Source organism: Mobula birostris, chromosome 23 (assembly GCF_030028105.1).
Source record: "Mobula birostris isolate sMobBir1 chromosome 23, sMobBir1.hap1, whole genome shotgun sequence".
NCBI lineage: Eukaryota > Metazoa > Chordata > Chondrichthyes > Myliobatiformes > Myliobatidae > Mobula > Mobula birostris.
In genome coordinates this window covers 55,388,759-55,411,571 of record NC_092392.1, presented here as the reverse complement: position 1 = coordinate 55,411,571, position 22,813 = coordinate 55,388,759, and the positions used below count along the sequence as shown (strand labels likewise).

The window sequence follows — 22,813 nt, the reverse complement described above, 5'->3', positions numbered from 1 at the left end:
GTCAAGAGATGTTCTCATACTTTCTATTTTATTTGGAATAGGGATGGGTGGAATATTTGAAGAAAGCGCATTTGCTTTGGTGATTATCCCCTTTCTCGCAATATCAAGTTTATTTAATTTGGGCTCTGCTTAAGACGTGTGAAATGTCAGCAGGAAACACACCTACACAGGGTCAGATACAATGAGCCATCCATTTCCAGCTGCTAATTCACCGACTCTCCCCAGACATATGAGGAACCTGCTTTCGACGAGTTAGAGCCTGGTTACATAACCCACTCACACATAACAACAGACGGAAGCAGTAGCTCTGGAACAACTTATGTTTCCCATTTAATAGCAGCTATTTCAGGATATTCACACACCAACATATGGCCACAAAGCTCTGCCCACCCACAGGTAGTCTTGACGTAAAGACATATCTGCCGCCTAATAGACTGCTAATAAAAAATGATGCAACATGTTTCTCCCTTACAATAGTGGCTGCTAATAAAATATTTGGACAAAGCTCCATTTGTCTTGTAAAATACCTCGCAAGAGAGAAGGGATTATCATCGGTGGGCTTTCCCTTGTCTTTATCGAGCTGAAAATTTCCAGGAATTATTCACGCCTATTTCAAATAGAATTATTGTCATGGAATGAGACATTTACAGGTTACTGAGAGAGAAGTCCTGTGTTTAATGGGGACTTTCATAAAGGCTTTTGAAGCTTTCAAATTTTAAATCATTCTTATTTTTTGATTAAAAGAAACCAATTAGCATATACTTGGTGTTGAGAGAGAAGCCTGTTGTACAGCAAGTTATGTTTATTCTAGACATTGCTTTTTTTTGATACCTTGAGAATGTGAGATGATGGTGTAAAGATATTTTTTATTCATTCCCAATATTCTCGCATTTGAAAATACTGCCAAGCTTAATTAATCAAAAGACTTAGCATTTTGCTGCAGTTTCTAACACATTTCCATTGTTATTTTTTCCCCAACTCTAAAGCCCTTTTCTTCACTTGGATAAGAACAGTGAGGCTTAATCGTGATAATATTTTGTCAGGGAAGGAGATCCAGTTCAGCACATTGAGAAGTCAGAATTTCTTCGATTCTCTTTGACTTTCTATCTTTCGCCCAAATATTAATCCTACATCTAATGTCAGTAAAACCTACGAATGTATCATTGTGGTTTGTGGGAGCCTTTTGCATAAATTCTCATGCGTTCTCATTACAACATTGTCTCCACTTCAAAAACACTTCACTTTGGTGTAAAGCAGTTTGTGTCATGAAAGAATGCAAGCCTTTTCTTTTCTAAGGGAAACTTGTCCGAAGGGAAACTCTCATGTGATAGGCAACTTAGAATGCTTGGATCGGTATTAATCTGAAATCACTCTTGTACTAGGAAGGCAGCAAAGAAATGCTAATGGCAGCCCTGTTTTAGCTTATCGTAGATTCTAGGCTGTAAAGTTTCAGCACAGTACAGGTCTCCCAATGAGAGCACTTCAGTGATGTGTCAACTCTCAGCTATTCCTTCAGTGTATATTATTTTTTAAATTAGCAATCATGGTATCTCTGGGATAATAGTACCTATATGTTTTTAACAACAAATATTCAGTTAGATATATATTCCAGGAGGTTTTTAACGGATATTATGGTCAAACTTGTATTGAGTTTAAATAACAGAATGACAGGCTTTCGATGTGTTGGTGCGTGACCAAGTGGTTAAGGCATTGGTCTAGTGATCCGAAGGTTGCTAGTTCAAGCCTCAGCTGAGGCAGCGTGTTGTGTCCTTGAGCAAGGCACTTAACCACACATTGCTCTGTGACGACATCGGTACCAAGCTGTATTGGCCCTAGTGCCCTTCCCTTGGACAACATCGTTAGCGTGGAGAGGGGAGACTTGCAGCATCTGCCGATCTTCCATACAACCTTGCCCAGGCCTGCGCCCTGGAAACCTTCCAAGGCGCAAATCCATGGTCTTACAAGACTAACGGATGCCTATATAAGAAGGCTTTCGATGTCTTTCATGACTTTGAAATTTCAGATATTGGAATTGGTTTATTATTGCCTGATGTACCAAGATAGAGTGAAAAGCTTGTGTTGCGTACTGTTCTTACAGATCAATTCATTACAGTGCATTGAGCAAGGTAAAACATTAGTAGTGCAGACTGAACTGTAACAGCTACAGAGAAAGTGCAGTGCAGGTAAACAATAAAGTGCAAGATCATAATGAAGTAGATTGCAAGGTCAAATGTTCATCTTATCAGAGTAGGGAACTATTTAATAGTCTTAAAAATCAATCAATTTAGAAAACAATATTAACCACAAATAACAGAGGCCCCAGAGCAGATTCCTATGGAATGGCACTAGTTAGAGTCCTTTAGTTTTACAGAAATTTATCTTCTAACAAAAACACTATATATAATCAAACCACCATGACTACTTACAATTTAAAATTAAATAATGAATATTATCTACAGCACACTTGAGCCCTTGAGGGGCCCACCGCTGATGGAAATGGTAATGGCCCTTAGGCCTAAATGATCCCCCTTCACCACTTGCCGCCTTCTCCTATGAGCAGGCTAGTTCTGAGTCCAAATTACCAAGTCACCTACATCTTGATCTTCTGGATCAGCCTACCATGAGCGATCTCATCAAATGCCTTCTGGTCACTGACTTGTAGGAAGGATGTCATTAAACTGGAAAAAGCTGCAGAAAAAAAATTCATGAGGATGTTACCGGGACTGGAGAGCTCAAGCTATAAGAAGAGACTGCATAGGCTGAGACTGTTTTCCCTGAAGTGTAGGATGCTGAGAGCGTAGCCTTATAGATTATATAAGGTGTAGATAAGGTGAATAGCCAACAGCTCTTTCCCAAGGAAGGGCAGTCTAAAAATAGAAGGCAAGAGGGGGAAGATTTACAAGGAGACCTAAGGGACATGTTTTTCACACAGAGGGTAGTGGGTAAATGGAACTGAGTATAGCTGCTGGAGAAACTTCTACACGCATATGCAGTACTTCTTCTTCTTCCTGGGGCCCTAGCACCCAATGGAGCATAAGCCAACAGTGTTTCCATCAATGTCTCTGTAATCCATTGAATTCACTGCACAGGGGGATGGCCTATACAGCTCCACCAGAGCCCTGTTAGCAACCTTAACCATTTCCAACTCTCACGATGGTTCAAAGGTTCATTTATTATCAAAGTGTCCAACTCTGAGATTCTTCTTCTCCAGATATCCACGAAACCAAGAAACAAAAAGAATGGCAACATAATTGTTAACCCCAAAACCTCTTCCCCCGTACAAAACGCAACAAGAGCAAAGGCCCCCAAATACCCCTCTCCCCACACAAAAAAACGAACAAATACACAAGAACATTGGCCCCCAAATCCCCTCCCGTGCACAAAGTGCAAAAAGAACACCGGCCTCCAAATACGCCCCCCCCCAACGCAGAGAAACTAACAAAAAAAAACACAACAAGCACATTGAACTCCAGGACCCCTTCCCCCGCACAAAACGCCACAAGAACATCGACATCCCCAAATCCCCCCTCCCCCACACAAAATGCCACAAGAACATCGACATCCCCAAATCCCCCTCCCCTGCACAAAACACAAGAACATCGACATCCCCAAATCCCCCTCCCTCGCACAAAACACCACAAGAAAGAACGGCGACAAACATATAATCCGTAGTCCATAGACAGGGATGTAGGGTTGGACTTTGGGAGGTACCAATACAGTTACAATGGATAAGCGATATTTAGGCAGCTATAGGGATAGGAAAGGTTCAGAGGGATATGGGTCAAATGCAGGGAACTGGGACTAGCCCACACTTGGTTAGCATGGGCAAGTTGGGCAGAAAGGGCTGTTTCCAGACTGGAAAACTCCTTTATCCCTGTTGTTATGTGGAAAATACAACAACCAGTCTCCACACATCAAGACCACATAAGTCACAATGAGATAATAACTAGACAATCAAAAGGTCTTGTACTCAAACAATGTTTCTTGCTCCTGACCAGCAGTGTCTTTCCAGCTTTATTTGATTTGACAGTGAACAGATAATCTCTCTTTTAGGGATGAAAGTTAAGGGATAAATGCTGATGCATACACTGAGGAAATAATTTCATTCTCCTTCAGACAATAGCATGTCTTTACATGCAACTAATCCCTGGGACTAATACGTGATCTCTGCCAACGTGACCTTCTCTTGATGCTGCACCGAAATGTCAGCATTGATCAAGCTCTCAAGGATCTGGAGTCGATCATGAACCTACAAGATCCTGACCTGAATCCTCTCATCTTGTGTGATCTCTCCGCCATGAGATTCCTTGCTTCTGGGACACACTCTATTCAATATCTATCTCTAAGTTGGACAAAGTTGGGTCTTATTCTCTGGAGCAGCAGAGGCTAAGGGGAGACCTGATAGTTTATAATATAATGAGAGTCATAGATGGAGTAGACGGCTGGTGTCTTCTTCCCAGGATCAAAATATCTAATACTTGAGAGTTTGCATTTAAGGTGAGAAAAGATATGTTCAAAGATGTTTAGGCCAGATATTTTTTTTTAACACACTGAGTCATGGGGACCTGGAATGCACTGCCAGAGGTGGTGGTGGAAGCAGGTGGAAGGTGGTGGATAGATGTGTTCAAGATAGAAAAATGTCGTCAATGTGACAGGAGAGCAGAAAAGTTTACAAGAAAGTGAACTTTATAAGAAGAGATTGAACGAGCTGGGAATTTATTATTTGGCATGCAGAAGACTGAGGGCTAATCGGGCTGATCTTATAGAGATGTAAGAAATCATGAGGGGCATAGGGTGAATGCACACAGTCTTTTCCCCAGGGTTGGGGAATCAAGAACTAGACGGTATAGATTTAAAGTGAGAGGAGGAGGATTTAATAGGAATTTGAAGGTCAACGTTTTCATAGCGGTTGGTACATACGTGGAATGAGTTACCAGTGGTAATACCAACATATAAAAACCACTGGACAGGGATCAAGACCGGAATTTGAGGACAAATATCCAGGTTCCTCATTCATCATCAACGGCGAATCCTGGGGTCGATACCAAAGATCGTAGCCCGCATGTTGATTGGAAGACCGGAAGTTGATGCCGGAGCCCCAAACCCTCAGAACTCTGAGAGTCTGCTGGGGAAGTCCAAGGCCCACTGTCTGTGAGTTTTGAGTCCACTGGAGGCTGCAGACTGAAGAAGGTCTGCCCTGGGTTTGGAGGGCTGTGTAAGTGTGTGGGAGGGAGGAGCAAGGCTTCTTTTACTGTTGTTGCTTTGATGCTTGTTGTGTTCAGTGTTGTTCTGCCAAGCATTGTAGGCATTCAATATTGGCATTGGGGTATATGGCAACACTTGCGGGCTGCCCCCAGCACATCACTGAGTGTGTTGGTTGGGTGTTAATGCAAACTCCGCATTTCACTGTATATTTCGACCTGTTTGTTGTCTATTGTTTCCAACGATGACACATGCGGAAGGAGTTTCATAGTGAAAAAGCCATTGCACTGGGGCTGTTCCATTCCCTCGGCCTCAAAAATCTTGGTCCAATGGTACAAATAAAATTGTCATGACTGGAGACTTCCTCGGCTGCAGTGGATAGCCATGACACCTTCTGTGCCTTGTCGTGCCCTTCGCTCTCCCGGAAGTGTTGCAGCACTACCTTCTTGGCCGTTGGATCTTGTAGCCGATCTCATCCGCCCAGTCTGCCAGAACTGGCTTTGCGTGCTGGGGTAGGCATACCCCTGTCTCACCGGGGTTGGGGGTTCCCGGCTACCCTCACCTGGTTTAGCCCGCCTGTCGAAGCGGTGTACCGGGGTGTGGCTACTGTCGCCTGCAAACAGTTACTTGGAGCCCCAGGGGAAAGCTGGGTGGCAGGTGGGGACCAAAGGTGGACGAGCTGCCCCTGGGCAGACTGTGACAAGGTGACTCCCCACATTTCAATGTACACACATGTGATGAATAAATCTGAACCTGAAGGATATAGAAAGATTTAGAGGGCTATGAACTAAACACCAGCAAGCTGGGCAAGATTAGATGGACATCTTGGTTAAACAGTCAAGGTGGGTTGGAAGGGTTTGTAACTGTGCTGTATGACTCTGGCTCTAGAACTAATATTAGGTAAGGGACTCGGGTCACCAATGAACTGAACTGTATAAGTATCCTTTCCCTATATGTATGCATTATACATTTATGCAGTTGGTTTGTGTACATCTAACATTCAGGATTACTCATTCTTGAATCAGAAACCAGTCAGAGAAGGCTCAATGCCCTTGAATGATAAATATGACCCAACTTGTTATCATGTCTGCCACTGTACTGTGAAGTGCGTGTAAACCCTTGACACTTACCACTGGAAAGGCGGTTTGGGCATTTGTCTGTGAAGTTTAATCAATCACAGGTCCACGGGATGTTAGTGGAGTGGTTTTGCTGAGATAATGAAGAGCATTCAAAGTTGGGCGTTGGCGGGCGTTGGTCTGGTCCAGGCAGACGGTGATCGGTTTTGCCGCGCTGACGACCAGATGCCATGTGATCGGACGACAGCTGACAGTGCGAAGGAACCCTGGAAGGAGGAACAAAAAGCTCTTTCTGGTCAGAATTTTCGGGCAGGACATTGCGTCGCTAATAATGGACCGCACACTCCAAGAATATACACAAGCAACTCGGAATCAAACAATTTTTTTTTCTAAAGCTGGGCTCAAAAAATGTGCAATGCTAGCTGACGTCGATATTCGCTAACGGGTTAATACTTTATCTGACTGCAGATTCCGGGGACCAACAGATGTGTTCATTTTAATTACTAGTGGCTGTATCTAGTTCACGGAAACCATTCACTGTAGCATACACGAGGAGTTCTGCAGATGCTGGAAATTCAAGCAACACACACTTGATGTGTTCCATTCACTGTAGCATACAGTTTGGTCTCGGTGCTTTTTACTTGTAACCAGCGCGTTTGCACACGTGGAGAGTAGTTCTCATCAGGCCCACATTATGATATAAAATAATTCAAGGCTCAGATTTACAAAGGAGTTTGTTTGTTGTTTGTTGCCTTTCAGGAATTGTTCCGAAGTTTGACAGATGTTTAATTGTCAAGTTATGTGAGTTATTGGGGGGGGGGCAACTTGAGTTGTGCCGTGCTTGCTCCTAACACGGGTTCAACCCAACCACGGAGTAAAGGAAAGGAAGTTTAGTATGCTAGAGTACACAGCTGTTATATGTGGGATTAGAATGGTTTAACGTGGAGCACAGATGGATCCAATACTATTGTGCACAGTATTCCAGGGCAGAGCTAAAACTTAAAGGGATGATCAGCGTGAATTGATTGAAAAATCCTCTTGTTTAGTAAATTCTGCGGACTGACATTGTCCTGTGTTGGATAAGTGTAAATGGACTCCAGCTTTAGATGTCGTGTGATATGTATTGTGGGAACGCAGCTGTTTCGGCGTTTCCCAACCAAACCATTAAGAGCTTAGATCAAGCCATTATTATTGTTTTATCTTTCTTGCCCCTGCTGTTGTTCTGCGGTAAGTGGCTGCAAGCGGGCTGTCGTCCCAGTCCGCCTCTGAAGGTATAAGTAGAAACTAAACGGGACAGACAGACTGTTAAACAAAATACTTCAGCGTGGCAAGAAGATAAAGCAAAAAAAAACCCTGCCTCTTCTACTGAAACAAAAATGATATCTTCGAACTGTGAAGCCAGTCTTCCTGCATTCCACCATTCATCCTAAGCAGTTCCACTGGGACGAGTTATTCTTTTGCAGAAAGCGTTTAAACAAACCACTGCGGGGGAAATGGCTAATTACTTAATTTTAAATTACACATTGCAATTGATACGGGCTCAGGTGCTACAGAATGAGCAATAACTATAGTGATGGGAGTCTGCCTTTTAGATTGGACAATACATACTAACCCTTGGGCACCTATGCACACAACTCAAGTGGACTTTGAGATTTGCACAGGTCTAAAGGTTAAGCCTGTCAATTTGCTTGGATGCAAATGCTTACTCAAGGAATGCTATCTCATATTACTAACCTGTTTTATTAGTAGATAGTGATGCAGGAAGCTAATATCACTTTTTTTCTCCAGCTTCTGTATCAAAGACTAAACTCTGTTTGCATTTTAATACAAATGGAGTTTACAAAAAATCAGCATTGCAATAATGCTATTATTATTTTTAATTGATGGCTCCATCTGTCTAAGTAGACAATGGATGCGCCCGATCCGGGGCCCAGACCTGGGCGATGAATATGGAGATCCTGGGCTGCCCAGACATCAAGATCCCCCTCTCGGCCTTGCGGATGTGGTCCAAAGGAATGTGAAGCAGTACATTTGGCATCAGCTTGGCTGCAAGAGCTGCCGGGAGGTGGCGTGATACGTCATCCAACCGCCTTAGGGGCTCCACTCCGGATTTGTGTAGGGTTTACTCCTTAGCCTTCTCTTCTCCCGATGAAATCCACAGGCAGTGGGATCTGTAACCCTGGATAGGGACTGTACCGGGTACTGTCAGCCAGAGCCAGCTGAGCCCAGGACTCGTGTAAGGCAGGGTCGTCACGCCCTGTAGTAGTGACATATGGAGCCACTACCCACTATCCACATATTTATATTTATTTTAATTTTTAAACAAGCTGAAATAATAACTCCCCAACTTCTCCACATAACCCCACTCGTTAATAATACTGCAATAGATTTTCAACCAGAAGTCACATCAATTCTTGACTAACCTACAGGAAGTGTTTTGGTTTCTTTTGATTATTCTGTGCACTGGAGGATTTTTCTTCTTTTCAAAAAAAAGACACAGCTGAGTAATTTTAACTATTGCTGTTGTGCCTGTGTGGGCTTGAATGTTCTCTTGGCTGGTTTCCAGTCTTCTACCCTTTATAAAGTTCAACTCACCTGTATGGAGCCCTCACCACTCACAGTCTGTAAGGAGTTTGTACGTTCTCCTATGTGCGTGTGGGTTTCCTCCCACAGTCCGAAAATGTACTGGTAGTGGGTTCATTGGTCATTGTAAATTGTCTTGTCATTAGGTAAGGGTTAAATAGGTGGGTTGCTGGGTGACATGGCCCTGTGGGCCAGAAGCAGGCCTGTTCTGAGCTGTATCCCTGAATTAAAATAAAATTACCTCTGTAGTGCAGAGTGATCTGTGCTGACTAGAAATCAGTTTACACCTTTCTCCTGAAGCTTTCAAACTGTATTTAAATTCTTCCGAACAATCAATGTCTCTGTACTTCTTTAACACCATTCTGCATTGCCCTTCTGCTTGGCCTCCTTTTCCCCACTCTATACCTTCCAACTGTAGATCAATAAACAATGGGAAACCCTCTCTCCCCTCCCCCCTCCCCTCCCCCTCCCCTCTCCCCCTCTCCCCCTCTCCCTCCCCCCCTCTCCCCGCCACACATTTCCATTTGCGTTCCCATGCACTCACTCACATTTTCACTTTCTTATTCTTACCGTCACTTGCTCACTCATACTTACCTCCAAATCACCCTCTCGCATAATCTCTCACACAATCATTCACCCACACACTCAATCTCAACCTCACTTCTATTCTCATTCACTTGACACACTCTCAGTCTCTCACATTCTCACTCAGAATTCCCCAGTGCGCTCTCCCGCTCTCACGGTTACTCCCTGGCGAGATCCACTTTAAGCAAGCTTGTAAAGAATAGCAACACACATCAAAGTTGCTGGTGAACGCAGCAGGCCAGGCAGCATCTCTAGGAAGAGGTACAGTCGACGTTTCAGGCCGAGACCCTTCGTCAGGACTAACTGAAGGAAGAGCTAGTAAGAGATTTGAAAATGGGAGGGGGAGATGTAAAGAAAAGCTTTATTTGTCATGTGTACATCAAAACATACGGGGAAGTGCATTATTTTGCATCAAATCGAACCAGCGAGAGTTGCGTTGGGCAGCCTGCAAGTGTCAGCCCACTTCCAGCTCTAACACAGCATGGTTATGTTTTTCACTCCTTTGTGGCTCAGCAACAAATCCTTGTTTGATGTTGCTTCAGTGTGTACTTTGGAATTTCTTTTTTCCCATTAAAAACACTCCAAAACGCAAGTTGCTATGCCCTAAACTTAGTGTACTTTTACAGTATGAAAAGAAACAAGTAGTTAAGATGTCAATGTTTATCTTGACTCAACTTTAGAAAATAAGCATTCCAGTACTTTGCACAATAATCAAATGCTTCATTCCCACTGTTTCCTGATTAGTCACAGTCAGGAATGAGGCTGAGGGTCAGTTGCCCAAAAAACATTCTAGCTTTGGCAATAAAAGAGGCAGTCGGATCCCAATAACCCAAGAAAATGCAAGCTTAACACTGAAGTCAGAATGTTTTTTTCAGAGCAGCACACACAGAATGCTGGGCAGGCTCCGCAGGTCAAGCTGTAGAGAGGAATACACAGTCAATGTTTCAGAGTGAGACCTCACATCTCGACTGGAAAGGAAGGGGGAAAGAAGCCAGAATAAGAAGGTGGGCGGGGAGGGGATGGAGTACATGCTGGCAGGTGATTGGTGAAGCCAGGTGAGGGTGAAGCTGGGTGGGTGAGAGAGGGGTGATGAAGTGACAAGCTGGGAGGTGATAGGTGGACAAGGTAAAGGATTGAAGAAGAAGGAATCGAATAGCAGCGGACAGTGGACTATGGGAGAAAGCGAAAGGGTAAAGACGTAAGAGGGAGGTGAGGGGCAGGTGAGGGGTAAAAGAGGAGCCAGAGTCATCATCATCGTCATTATGTGCCATGTCGTATGAAGGGGGCGATCATGATCCCATGACCATGATTGTTCTTGGCAAATTTTTCTACAGAAGTGGTTTGCCATGGCTGGCTGGTGGTGTAGTGGCATCAGCACTGGACTTTGGGGTGGAAAGTCCCGAGTTCAAATCCAGCCAGCTCCCGTGCACGCTTTCCATCTGTGCTGGGTTTGAGCATCGAGCTAGCAACTCGACCTCGTAAAAAAGAAATTGCCTGCTACAAAAACAGCAACAGCAAAAAGTTGATGGCCTATGCTCTCTCGTGAGTTTAAAGGCAATTTCTTCTTCTTTGTTCTTGGTTTGCCATGGCTGCCTTCTGGGCAGTGTCATTACAAGATGGGAGGGGGGTGTGTGTGCGAAGCAGGTGCTACACATTGCCCAAGGGTGACCTGCAGGCTAACGGAGGGAAGGAGCACCTCCTTTGGTAGAGACATATCTCCACCCACCAACCAGGGAACCAGAATACAGAATTGAAGAAAGGAGAAGGGGGAAGGGGGAGTCATTACTGGAAGTTTGAGAAAACAACGTTCATTTTGTCAGGTTGGAGGTCACCCAGACGGAACATGAGGTGTTGCTCCTCCAATCTGACAGTGGACTCATCGTCTCAGAATGGGAATGAGAAATAGAACTCGAATGAGCGGCCAGTGGGAAAAGATTTATTCAGAATCGGAATTGGAATCAGGTTTAATATCACTGGCATGTGTCATGAAATTTGTTAACCTAGTGGAAGCAATGCAATGTAATACATGACAAATATAGAACAAAAAATAAATCAATTACTGTAATATGTATATTAAATAGTTAAATTACAAATAATGCAAAAATAGAAATAATAAAAAGGGAGGTAGTGTTCATGGTTTCAGTGTCCATTTAGAAATTGGATGGCAGAAGGGAAAAAGCTGTTCCAGAATTACTGAGTGTGCATCTTCAGGCTTCTGTACCTCCTTCCTGACGGTAGCAATGAGAAGAGGGCATGTCCTGGGTGATGGGGGTCCTTAATAATGGATATCACCTTTCTGAGGCACCGCTCCTTGAAGGTGTCTTGGATGCTATGAAGGCTAGTACCCGTGATGGAGCTGACTAGTTTTACATTTTCTGTATTGTCTTTTGATCCTGTGCAGTAACCACCGCGCCCCCCCCACCATACCAGACAATAATGCAGCCTGTCAGAATGCTCTCCACCAGGTAGCCTGGGTCTTTATTGTGTTTGTGTTGATCACGAGTTTATAGAGTTAATTGATTGAATCAGAGATTTGTACATGCATCGTATCTGAGGGGGGAAAGCAACAGAAATAGCTATAATGGAAAAGTTCTGTGGATTAGGCTATATCCATGGAGAGTGAAGCAGAGTTAGTATTACAGATCAATGATCTCTTATTGGAAATAGAAAAATCTGATTAGAACGTAGAACATAGACCAGTACATTGCAGTGCGCTCCCTTCTACCCATGATTATGTGGTATATAAACGTACACCAGGCAATCTAATTCTTCCCTCCTCCATAGCCCATATCCCTCTGCTTTCTTGCATCCATGTGTCTATTGTTTTAATCTGCAGAGAAGGGGAAGGGATCTGTAATAGGGAGGAGACCTAGTAAGATTTGAATAAGCAGGCCAGGCAGCATCTATGGGAAAGAGTACAGTCGATGTTTTGGGCTGAGACCCTTCAGCAGGACTGGTCTTGCTGAAGGGTCTCGGCCCGAAACGCCGACCATACTCTTTTCTGTAGATACTGCCTGACCTTCTGAGTTCCTCCAGCATTTTGTGTGTGTTGTTTGGATTTCCTGCAGAGTTTCTCTTGTTTGAGATTTGAATAATGCAGTCTTTGTTTGTGTGAAGTTTCTCATAGATTCTACTGTATTTCTTTGTTCTACTGTGAATGCCTGCAAGGAAATGAATATCAGGGCAGTATATAGTGACTTATACATACTTCAACAATAAATTTAACTTGAACTTTGAACTTAGGCCGAGAGAGGCTTTACAAAAACCACACTGAGCCTCATTCAGTGACAGCTCACTTCACCGCGGGTGAGGGCAAGCAATAGATGTGTACCGTGATATGAGCTCCAAGTTCATATCATGTGTTAGCTCTGGTGGAGGGGGGGGGGCTAGGCTGTAAGTGTCGGTTTTACTGTTACACCCCAGCGATGCTTTACCAAGCACGTCCCACGAGGGAAACGAGAGCGGCATCCGGTGAAAGTAAGGTGCTGAGAGTAGACTCTGGGCGACCAATACGGACGTGAATCAGTGACATTGTTCAACCCGTGCTGAACATTGCCTACTATAAGTGAGACAAAAATGTAGCACTCATCCGTTAAGATGGATTCACTGAGCTGCTTAGCAAACCCAACTCAGTATTAAATGAATCTTATTTTTTTCTTCCATACATAAAGACAATGCATTGATTTATTTCAGTGATTTTACCCACGCACCTCCGCTGCAGCCATTCCCTACCCAGTCATCCTTCCCTGCTATCCTTTAATAATGCCCCATTAACCAGCCGATTACAGCAGCCAGGTCTCCACTTCATCACTGCTGCAGTGCAGGCATACATTTGATTGAGGGGATAACCAAGATATGTAGCAGATCAGATGCACACCCAACCCATGCCAAAGCTGCATCTCCAAGCTGCCAAGATTTTGTTCAAAGTTCATTCCTTAACTCACACATTTTATTAGCTAAAGTCAAATGACCTTGGGTGGTATCATCTGACAACTTGTCTAGTCGGAATGAGAATTTTCCTGGTGGGTTTGTTAGCAAATGCTTCTGTGAGATGCTCTACTCCCTGTTGAGTGTGCAGTCAGGTTCAAGTGCTGACTTGTGTTACATTGTAATCTCTGTATTGACAGGTTATGTTTTTTCTTTATTAGCCCTTAAGGCAGACTAGCACTTGCAAAGGGTTGGGAATGTTGAATTCATCTGAGAACTTTCTAGTCATTTTCAATAACATCACTTTTTTTTCTTCTTTTTCTTGGCACCGTAGTTCCTGGTAGGACCATCTGTCACTCTGTTTTCAATGCGTTGTTCTGAATCTTCATGTTTGGCAAAGTCACTTTTATCTCCAGAACCTTTAGAAGTTCTGGGGCTTCCTGCCGATCTCGTCTGTGTAAAATATTCTGCACAGCTGTTTGCTTTATTTTATTTGAGACGATTGGTAATCCAAATATAGTCAGTGCGCCTCTGCAGAAAAGACATCACAGTTGGGCTTTGTTGAGAAGCGACGGAAAATGAAGGGTAGAAAGAATATTTTTATTGTCAGGCCCTGTATCTGATAACTGAATCTGAATTTACCAGGATATTATTGTGTGACTCCTACTCGTATGTCATAGGAGAGCTTTGTATGTCCGCCTTCAGCAAGCGTAGAATTTTGCAGCATTGAAACAGGGCATTTGTCACATCTGGATCACACCAATGTTTACATTTCCCTTAAGCCTCCTCCTAATCTGATAATAATTTTAAAGCGCAAATTTTTATTCCTTCTCCATTTTCTCTTTAAATGCATACAAGCAATTAGTTTCCTTCTGGTGGCAAACTCCATATTCCAAACACTCTTTGGATAAAGAACTTTGAGCGGACTTGTCTGCATAATTATTAGTGACTATTTCATTTTTATGATCCCTGTTTTTGGGTCATCTTCACAGATAGAAACCATGTCCCAACCAAACGCTTTTATGGTCATAAAGCACTCTTTCAGATCTTGGTAACTGATGACCGTGCAGGGAATAAGAACTAGTTCTTGTTTAGCTTTGAATGAACATGCTGAGGTTAGATATCATTTAACAAGGCAAGCATGGCTCCACCTACACATGCTGAATAACATAGCTTAACTCAACCTAAGGATAATTGTCTCCTGCTCTCCCACACTAATGTGTCATTTACATTCTGAACATTCCCCTCTCTATAAATAGGTATTTTAAGGGAGGGAAGATTGATGAGGGTGCATTGTATATCAGGAACATTGTCTGTGGATAGGGGAATTGTTTCAGTGATAATGCTGAAGGCATATCTTTGCGGATTTGAGATGTACATTATATTTAACTACGATTTTATATTATTATTGAAAAGTGGTGGTGTGTGAAAAAGAAACTGGTTTCAATCAAGAAAGGAAAAACAACACAAGCGAATAATCAGTTGAATTATTGACTGAAGAAGGCAGGCATTTATTGAAAGAGACAGAAACTTTGAGAACCATAGGCAGCCCTTTAGGAATCTCTGGCTTGCAATAATCATAGTCTCGGAGGAGGGTCTATTTACTTATTTCATTTATTTAGAGATACAGTGTGGAATAGGCCTGTCAACCTGCACCATCCAGCAACCCCCGACAACCTCAGTTTTAGCTCTAACCTAATCATGGATCAATTTACAGTCACCAGTTTACCTACCCGGGTTGTCTTTGGACTGTGGGGGGGGGGGGGGAACTGGAGGACCCAGAGAAAACCCACACGTTCCACAGGGAAGATGTGGCGTTGAACTCTGAACTCCGATGCACCGAGCTGAAATAGCATTATGCTAACTGCTACTCTACCGTGACACCCAGTCACTTTCTGTGAGGATTATCCAAGACATTTGCCGTAACTTTAGCAGAAACCCTCAAAAATAAAAACAGTGAACTTCTGTCAGTAAGCTCCATGTAGAAATTAGCAAGGGAAATCTTTTATCATCTAGGTGCAACTTTGTTAATAATAACAAAGGCATTATTGATGAAGGTTGACGTCCCATTTCTCGATACTGGTGTCAATGGGAGAAATGGCCATTTCTATGTGCTTTAGAAGCACAACATAAAATGAGTTTGTGCTCCCACCCAACTTATTTGACAGCCACAAATTTGCTAGTGTAGTATGTAACACAATACATCACAAGAACAGGCCCTTTGGCCCATGACGTTGTGCTGAACTAATTCAGCTAATAATGCCTAATTAAACTAATCCTTATGCCTGCACCACATCTGTATCCCTCCAGTCTCTGCATATTCATTTAAGAGTCTCTAAGGTGACTATCGTATCTATCTCCACCACCATTCCTCACAGCTCTTTTCACACTTCCATCACTCTCTGCATAAATAAAAATTCCCCTGCATATATGAGTAAAGATTGCCAATGTAGGAATATCAAAAATCTTACATATGATATACTAGGGGTTAAAACATTTCAGCAGGATGAATAAAACCCAGTGGCGCTGGAAATGCTGAGCAGGTGAGGGAGAATCAGTCCGGAGACAAAATGGAAATACAAGAGTCCTGATGAAGGGTCTCAGGCCAATTCATTGACAGCCCTCATGAAGTGTCTCGGTCTGAAATGCTGATTGTTTATTCCTTTACATAGATGCTGCCTGACCTGTTGAGTTCCTCCGGCATTTTGTGTGTCAATGCTCTTGCTTCTCAGATGCCACTTGACCTGCTGAGTGTTTCCAGAAACTTCTGATTTTAGAATTTTTCAATATTTCGCCTTGGCTCTGAAAAATCTTCTTTCTGTATGAATTGCACAGCTTGATCTTTGTATTGAGCGCATGAAATGGAAAATATTCTCTTCCCTAAAAGTGGGTGGCTTAACTAGTGAGAACCAAATTAACCAAACCCTATCCCCACATCTGTTAAAAAGACCATATTATTATTTCCAAGCTATCCTGAACTTAATACTTACAAATATCTAAGATTGAGCACAAGCCTAGTCACAATGCTTTTTTTTAAATCTATTTGGCTGCCTATTTCTTATTGGATGCCATACCACTTTTCAGTATTTTTCTGTGATAATTGAGCTGTAACTGATCATTTACAAAGTGACTTTATATATCATGTTGGCAGTTCTCCTCAATATCCAGCTCTCATGACAGGTATTCTGGTGCTTTGATTGATATTGCAGTATGGTACCACTTGTCTGTGAATCAGGAGGGCAAGGTGTCATATCTCACTTCATAGATTTGAGTGTAAACTAGGCTGGCGTTAATTTGGTATTGCAGAATGCAGTTGTCTCAGAGTTACAGGCTGGGGAGTCCAATTGCATAGTACAACGTCCTTTTAATGGACTTAACTGCTAAATCAAATTAGTCACCTCATGTCCCCTTAGCATACATACATCGAAGCTTTCCTTCCTGGATGCGTGCACGTATCAGAAATATTTGCACAGGCAGCTGGGCATGTACAGTGTTGTTAAGAAGATCGCCATGCCTGTTTCGACACCACTGAAGTAAAGTGGGATAATAAAGTAAAGCAAGACTCTTCCTTCAAGTTAATGTCAAAGATGTCGAGCTAAAGGTGAAGAACTTATCCCAGTATTGCCCTTCACCGCAGTAGAAAAGGGAATCACTTTATTGGTGCCAGCAGGGTCTTGCTGTGTGTTTTTAATTTATGATTATTCCCTGTTTCAGAAAGCAATTAGTTGACTGTAAAGTTCTTTGTGAAGTTTCTTCGGCATGGACTAGATGGGCTGAAGGGCCAGTTTCTGTGCTGTAGTACTCTACGACTCAGTCTGGAGATTATGAAAGGCATAAAATGATTATTTTCTCACTCTATTGTCTTGATATCTAACCACGTTAAGATTTTGGAGACATGAGCCCTGTGTGAACTAGCTTGGTAGGTGTTTTTTGCTCCCCCTCTCTCCTTCCCTTCCCCCCCCCAACCCCATCAAAGGTATGGGTGAACAACTTGTGTTCATGCAACTGTCCAGCTTGATCTTTTCTGCCAAGTTTAATGATCATATTTGAACTCCTGTCCCCTGGGTTTGGTGATGCTGTAACCACTAGACTAACTTATAATGTCACCAGAAAACTGGGAAATGTGTAAATGCAAGGGATTCTGTAAATGCTGGAAACCCAGAATGATACACACAAAATGCTGGAGAAATTCAGCAGGTCAGGCAGCATCGATGGGAAGCAATAAAGAGGTGATGTTTTGGGCCGAGACCCTTCTGATGAAGTATCTCGTTCTGAAATGTCCTCACTTTATTCCTTCAGGTAGATGCTGCCTGAACTGCTACGTTCCTCCAGCATTTTCTGTCTGTTGTAGTTTTGAGTTTTGCAAGTGGTTGATGCTAATTTCATTAAAAGTATTCATCTCTCTCCTAAGCAAAGATGCCTTTGCGATTTTGTTGATTTGTGTTTAATCTTCAGCAGGTTCAAGGTCAGTTGCCTCCGTTGATGATCCCAGTGTTTCCACCGGATCAGCGAACCTTGGCAGCTGCGGCAGCTCAGCAAGGATTCCTCCTGCCTCCTGGATTCTCGTACAAACCTGGAGGATGCAGTAAGTGTTTGGAAGACTTGGCCAAGCTCTCTGTTGCAGCAGGGTTATTGCTTAACAATCCTGGCAAATGCCACATGTCATTAAAGTCTGTCAGCATATAGGCTGGAAGACCTCGGATGAATAAGAAAAGGATGTTGAAGTAATCTAGTGTAGCTGCTATATTCTGCTGCCGAGTAAAGCTATTGCAGAGGGCCAAATCAGCTACTCTTTATTCCTTAGCTACATATTTGACAGGCAACGTGTATCATGCAGGGTAAAGCACTTGGTTTGTCTTTCCTAATAATATAAAACCAGTTATTGTTGTCTTTGTGTCACTTTGTAATTTGACATTTAATGTAATAAGCAATTAGAGGTGGCACATTATTAATCTGTACCTCTGTATATTCTGACTGATTCTGAACCTTAACAATCACTAATGAAGTCAGTAATGGGTTATGTTCGAAAAACATAGCAAACTGAAAGGGGAATTGATGAAGTATTAATTAGACAGCTGATGACGTTAAAGCTGATCTAACTAGTTATTGACTTAGCAACTTGTGGAAACCATTTTCCTTGCCCTATTTTGTCATATGTTCTCATAACTTTGAACATTTTTAGCAGCTCACTTCTTTACTTCACTCCTTTAAAAGATCGTCAGTCTTGGCATTATTGGCAAATCATTGCTATACCCTCACCATATTTTACCCTTCTTAAATTAAACAGAAAATAATTTCTCACTGTGGTCCAATAAATGACTTGCGAAAGTTTAGCATCAGACTTTTGCCTTAGTTTTCTTTATCTTGCTTTTTAAGACCTAAATCCATATGCATTGTGAACTTGAGCTTTTATTTTAAAAGATTTGCAAATCTGAATCATTTACAGTAAGTCTGTACCCCTCCATTGTATTCAAAGACAGCAGTTGTATCCATTTTAGACCATAAAACATAGGAGCGGAATAGGCCATTCAGCCCATCAAGTGCTCTGCCACTTGATCATGGCTGATTTATTATCCCGCTCAACCCCAATCTCCTGCCTTCTTCTCCTACTCATAACCTTTGAAGACCTTACTAATCAAAAACCTATCAACCTCCACTTTAAATATGCCCAATGAGTTCACCTTCACAGCCATCCATGGCACTGAATTCCACAGATCCACCTCCCTCTGGCTAAAGAAATTCCTCCTCACCTCTGTCCTAAAGGGTCACCCTTCTACTCAGAGGCTATGCTCTCTGGTCCTAGACATCCCCCACTCTTCAAGGGAGAAGTGTTAGTATTCATTCTTGGGATGTAGATGTTCATAGTAAGTTTGGTGTTTTGACTGCTGATAAAGTTTGAGAAGTCTGAGTTAGCTTACTTTCTTGAACTGATGGAGTCAAGATGTTGAATCTTACTGTCCACATCAATCGATCCCTGAAAATAGCTGCACTGGTTGATAGGGTAGTAAAGAAGACAGACCTTATGGCGTACTTTACTGTATTAATTGAGGCAAAAAGCTCAAAGGTCATGAAATTCAGCTTTATAAAACTCTAGTTAGGTCACATCGGGAGTATTGCATTCAATTCTGGTGGCCCCATTATAGGAAGGATGTGGAGGTTTTGGAGATGGTGCAGAAAGGCTTACCAGGATGCTGCCTGGATGATAGGACATATGCTATAAGGAGAGGTTGGACAAACTAAGGTTTTCCCTGGGGTGTCAGAGGCTGAGAGGAGACCTGATACAATTTTATAAGATTATGAGGGTCTTAGATGGAATGGATAGCCAGCATTGTTTTTCCAAGAGGACATGAATTTAAGGATGAGGGGGTAAGTTCTAAAGAATGATTTTCATTCAGGAGATGGTAGGTGCCTGGTGTGTACCATGAGGGGTGGTCATGCAGGCAAACATGATGGAGGCATTTAAAGGACTCTTAGATGGGTACATGAATATGCAAGGAATGGAGAAATTCAGATTTGTGTAGGAAGAAGGAACCAGTTTAGTTCAGCTTTCAATTGCTAGTTTAGTTAGTTTGGCATGAAATTCAGGGCCAAAGAGCCTGCTCCAGTGTTGTATGTTGTAAAATGGCAATAATATTACTATAAAGCTATTGGAGTCGACTTCCTGGGGATTCGTAACGTTTGGCCAGATCAGTTGTGTAACAGAGGGGCCATTTACAATTAGACCTCACAAATGTAAATGGCGATTAATCATCTCATAGAGATCCTCTGGGAAAGAATGATCATTACATAGAATGCACATTAAATCTGAGAGAGAGAAACTTGCCCTGGAAATGTAAGTTTTTTAAAATTAAGTAAAGATAATTACAAAAGTATGAGGCAGTATTGGCTGAATTGAACAGGGAAGACAGATTAAAAATATAAAGGTAGGTAAGTAGAGGCAGACATTTAAAGAGATACTTCATGATTCTCAATATATATATTCAATTGAAGAGAATTATTTATGTATGTTTTATTAAATTAGTTAAGATTAGTATCAAGTTAAGAGAAATGTAAGCATTGTTGCAAATATTGGTGACAGCACAAAAATAGTTTATAAACTGAAAAAGCATGATGAGGGAGAAAATAGATTATGACAGTAAAAAGCAGTATAAAATTCTGCAAGTGTATCTTAAGGAATGGGAATTGAATATTTAATAATAAGAAACGGGAAAAGAGCAGACTTTGAACAAATCTGTCTTCACTGGGAAAAATTAGTTTTCCAGTTAGTAGGATTATAGAATAACAATGGTTTAATTGGAGGGAAGTTATAGAATGCACAGCAAAGAGGGATGAAGGCATCCATCTATATCTTTCCAAATTTCTTTATAACGTAATAGGAGGCTGCTTCAGTTCATTGAGTCCTTCTAGCTCACAGAGCAATTCAATTTCCTACAACGTCTTTGATACACAGGAAGTGAACATGTAGATGTAGTAAGCAATCAGGAAGATTGGCCTTTGTTGCAAAGGCTATGGAGTATATAAGTAGGGAAGTCTTGCTGCAATAGTACAGAGCAATGTTGAGACAATAGCTGGATACTCACCAGCCTACACTGGCTCCTACCCCAGCTAGGGCTTGGATATATAATTCCCATCCTAGCGTTCGGTTCTCTCAGTGCCCTTATCCCCTGACAATCCCTGGAACTATCTCCACTCATGTTCTATTTTACCCAACTAAACCTGGCATCCCATATTCAATTCCATTGGCTGCTGTGTCCTAAGCTACCAGTTTCCAAAGCTGTGAAATTTCTTCTATAAATCTTCCCACTCACTCCACTTCTTTGGATTTTTAAAGCCAGCACCTTTGATCAATCTGTTTTAAATTTGTTTGCATGGATTGGCAGTGAATTACGTCCAATGTTGATCCGGCAAGGTGCTTGGATATACTTTGTCATGTTGATGCATTTCTGTAGCTGTAGGTGATGAAGAAAATTCAATGCTTCCTTTTGTGGTTTAACATGTATCTAAAGGAGCAAGGGGGACATTGAATTAGCACTGCATTGGTGCTACTTCCTGCACCTGTGCAGAATTCATTAATTTTATCACTTTTGCTACCAACATTCACCTTTTCAAATTCACATGGACCATTTGAATTTGGATGTACCTACTAATCTTTGAATTGTCAGGAAAAAGCATGGAAATAGGTTTGGCTTTTATGGAGGTTTTCTAAGTATTAAATATGAGCAGTCCCAGGATAACAAGGTCAATCTCTAAAAGGAATGTTTTACAAGGAATGACCTCTTTCGCCCTGACACATGTTCACTCAGGGGAAACATTACTTTCTATCCAAGTCAAAGTAAATTTATTATTAAGGTATATGTATGTCACCATATACTACCTTGAGATTCATACCTAAAACAACGTACCTAAAAAAAAAGTGTGATTGATATTTTCTGAGTGCGCCAAATGACAATGCTCTTTGTACCTGATCGAACTGTATTGCATGATATGTTAGACATCCAGGGATTTGAGAACTTCAGATTTTTGAGGAATGATTAAGCCATTTAAACTTTATCATTCTGCTCATCTGGAACGTTTGATGGTTATTGTAAGTTAATTTGCAGCTGAATAAATATTACTGATTAGTATAATTCTGTTATTGGATCTTGGGCACTCGTAAGCTGCATCCCCAGGACCCCCATTTAACGCATGGTTAATGGATTTGATTCATTGAGATTCCTGTCATGCATTGAGTCTAGATAAGCCCTTTGTGTTGACATTAGTTCCTGGAACAGGCAAGTTGTGTTTAAGCATGCTGGAGTTTGCACAGGCAGAATTCCATTGTGACCAGCTGTGCGTTAATTGAACCAGAATTTTAAGGGAGTATCTTGAAGATCAATGGTGCTGTATCTCATGATAATTCCAAAGCTCTTTTTGTATACATCTGTGTTCTAGGATGTTACAGAACAAGGGTAAGGAAGTCATGCTCAACATTATAAATCACTTTCAATGTTTCTTCCCATTCTGCACAGCACATTTTAGTGAGATAGGTTAAGCTTTGGAGGGCATACTTACCCAAATGTTGAACTTCATTTAAATGGACACAAGAGATCCTGCAGACACTGAGAATCTAGGGCAACACACACAAAATACTGGAGGAACTCAGCAGGTCAGGCAGCATATATGGAGGGGATGAAACAGTCAATGTTTCAGCCCTGAAATATAGACTGTTTATTCTCCTCCATAGATGCTGCCTGACTTGCTGAGTTCCTCCAACATTTTGTGTGTTGCTTCAGTTACATGAAGATGGAAGCAAAACTTTCAACACTTTGATTTTGAAAGTGAAAATTTGATTAAGAAATCTACTTTTCTTCAGGGTAGGAAATCACTTAGCTGATTTTCAAAAAGTGCCTCCAAAAACGTTGCGTAATATAAGGGATCACATTGTTAGTGGTCAGTATACA

The 22,813-nt window shown here is 42.0% G+C and overlaps 1 protein-coding gene across 6 annotated transcripts in view; it reads left to right on the top strand.

Annotated features, from left to right (window-relative positions):
* sox5 (SRY-box transcription factor 5) overlaps positions 1-22,813 on the top strand; it is a 394,349-nt gene that overhangs the window by 253,096 nt on the left and 118,440 nt on the right. For 4 of the 6 annotated variants that reach the window (XM_072241132.1, XM_072241133.1, XM_072241130.1 and 1 more), the window contains one exon: positions 17,829-17,958. In XM_072241132.1, the coding sequence (XP_072097233.1) occupies positions 17,829-17,958 (130 nt within the window). The remainder of the gene's footprint in view (positions 1-17,828; positions 17,959-22,813) is intronic. The other 2 variants (XM_072241131.1, XM_072241134.1) reach the window with 1 other exon arrangement.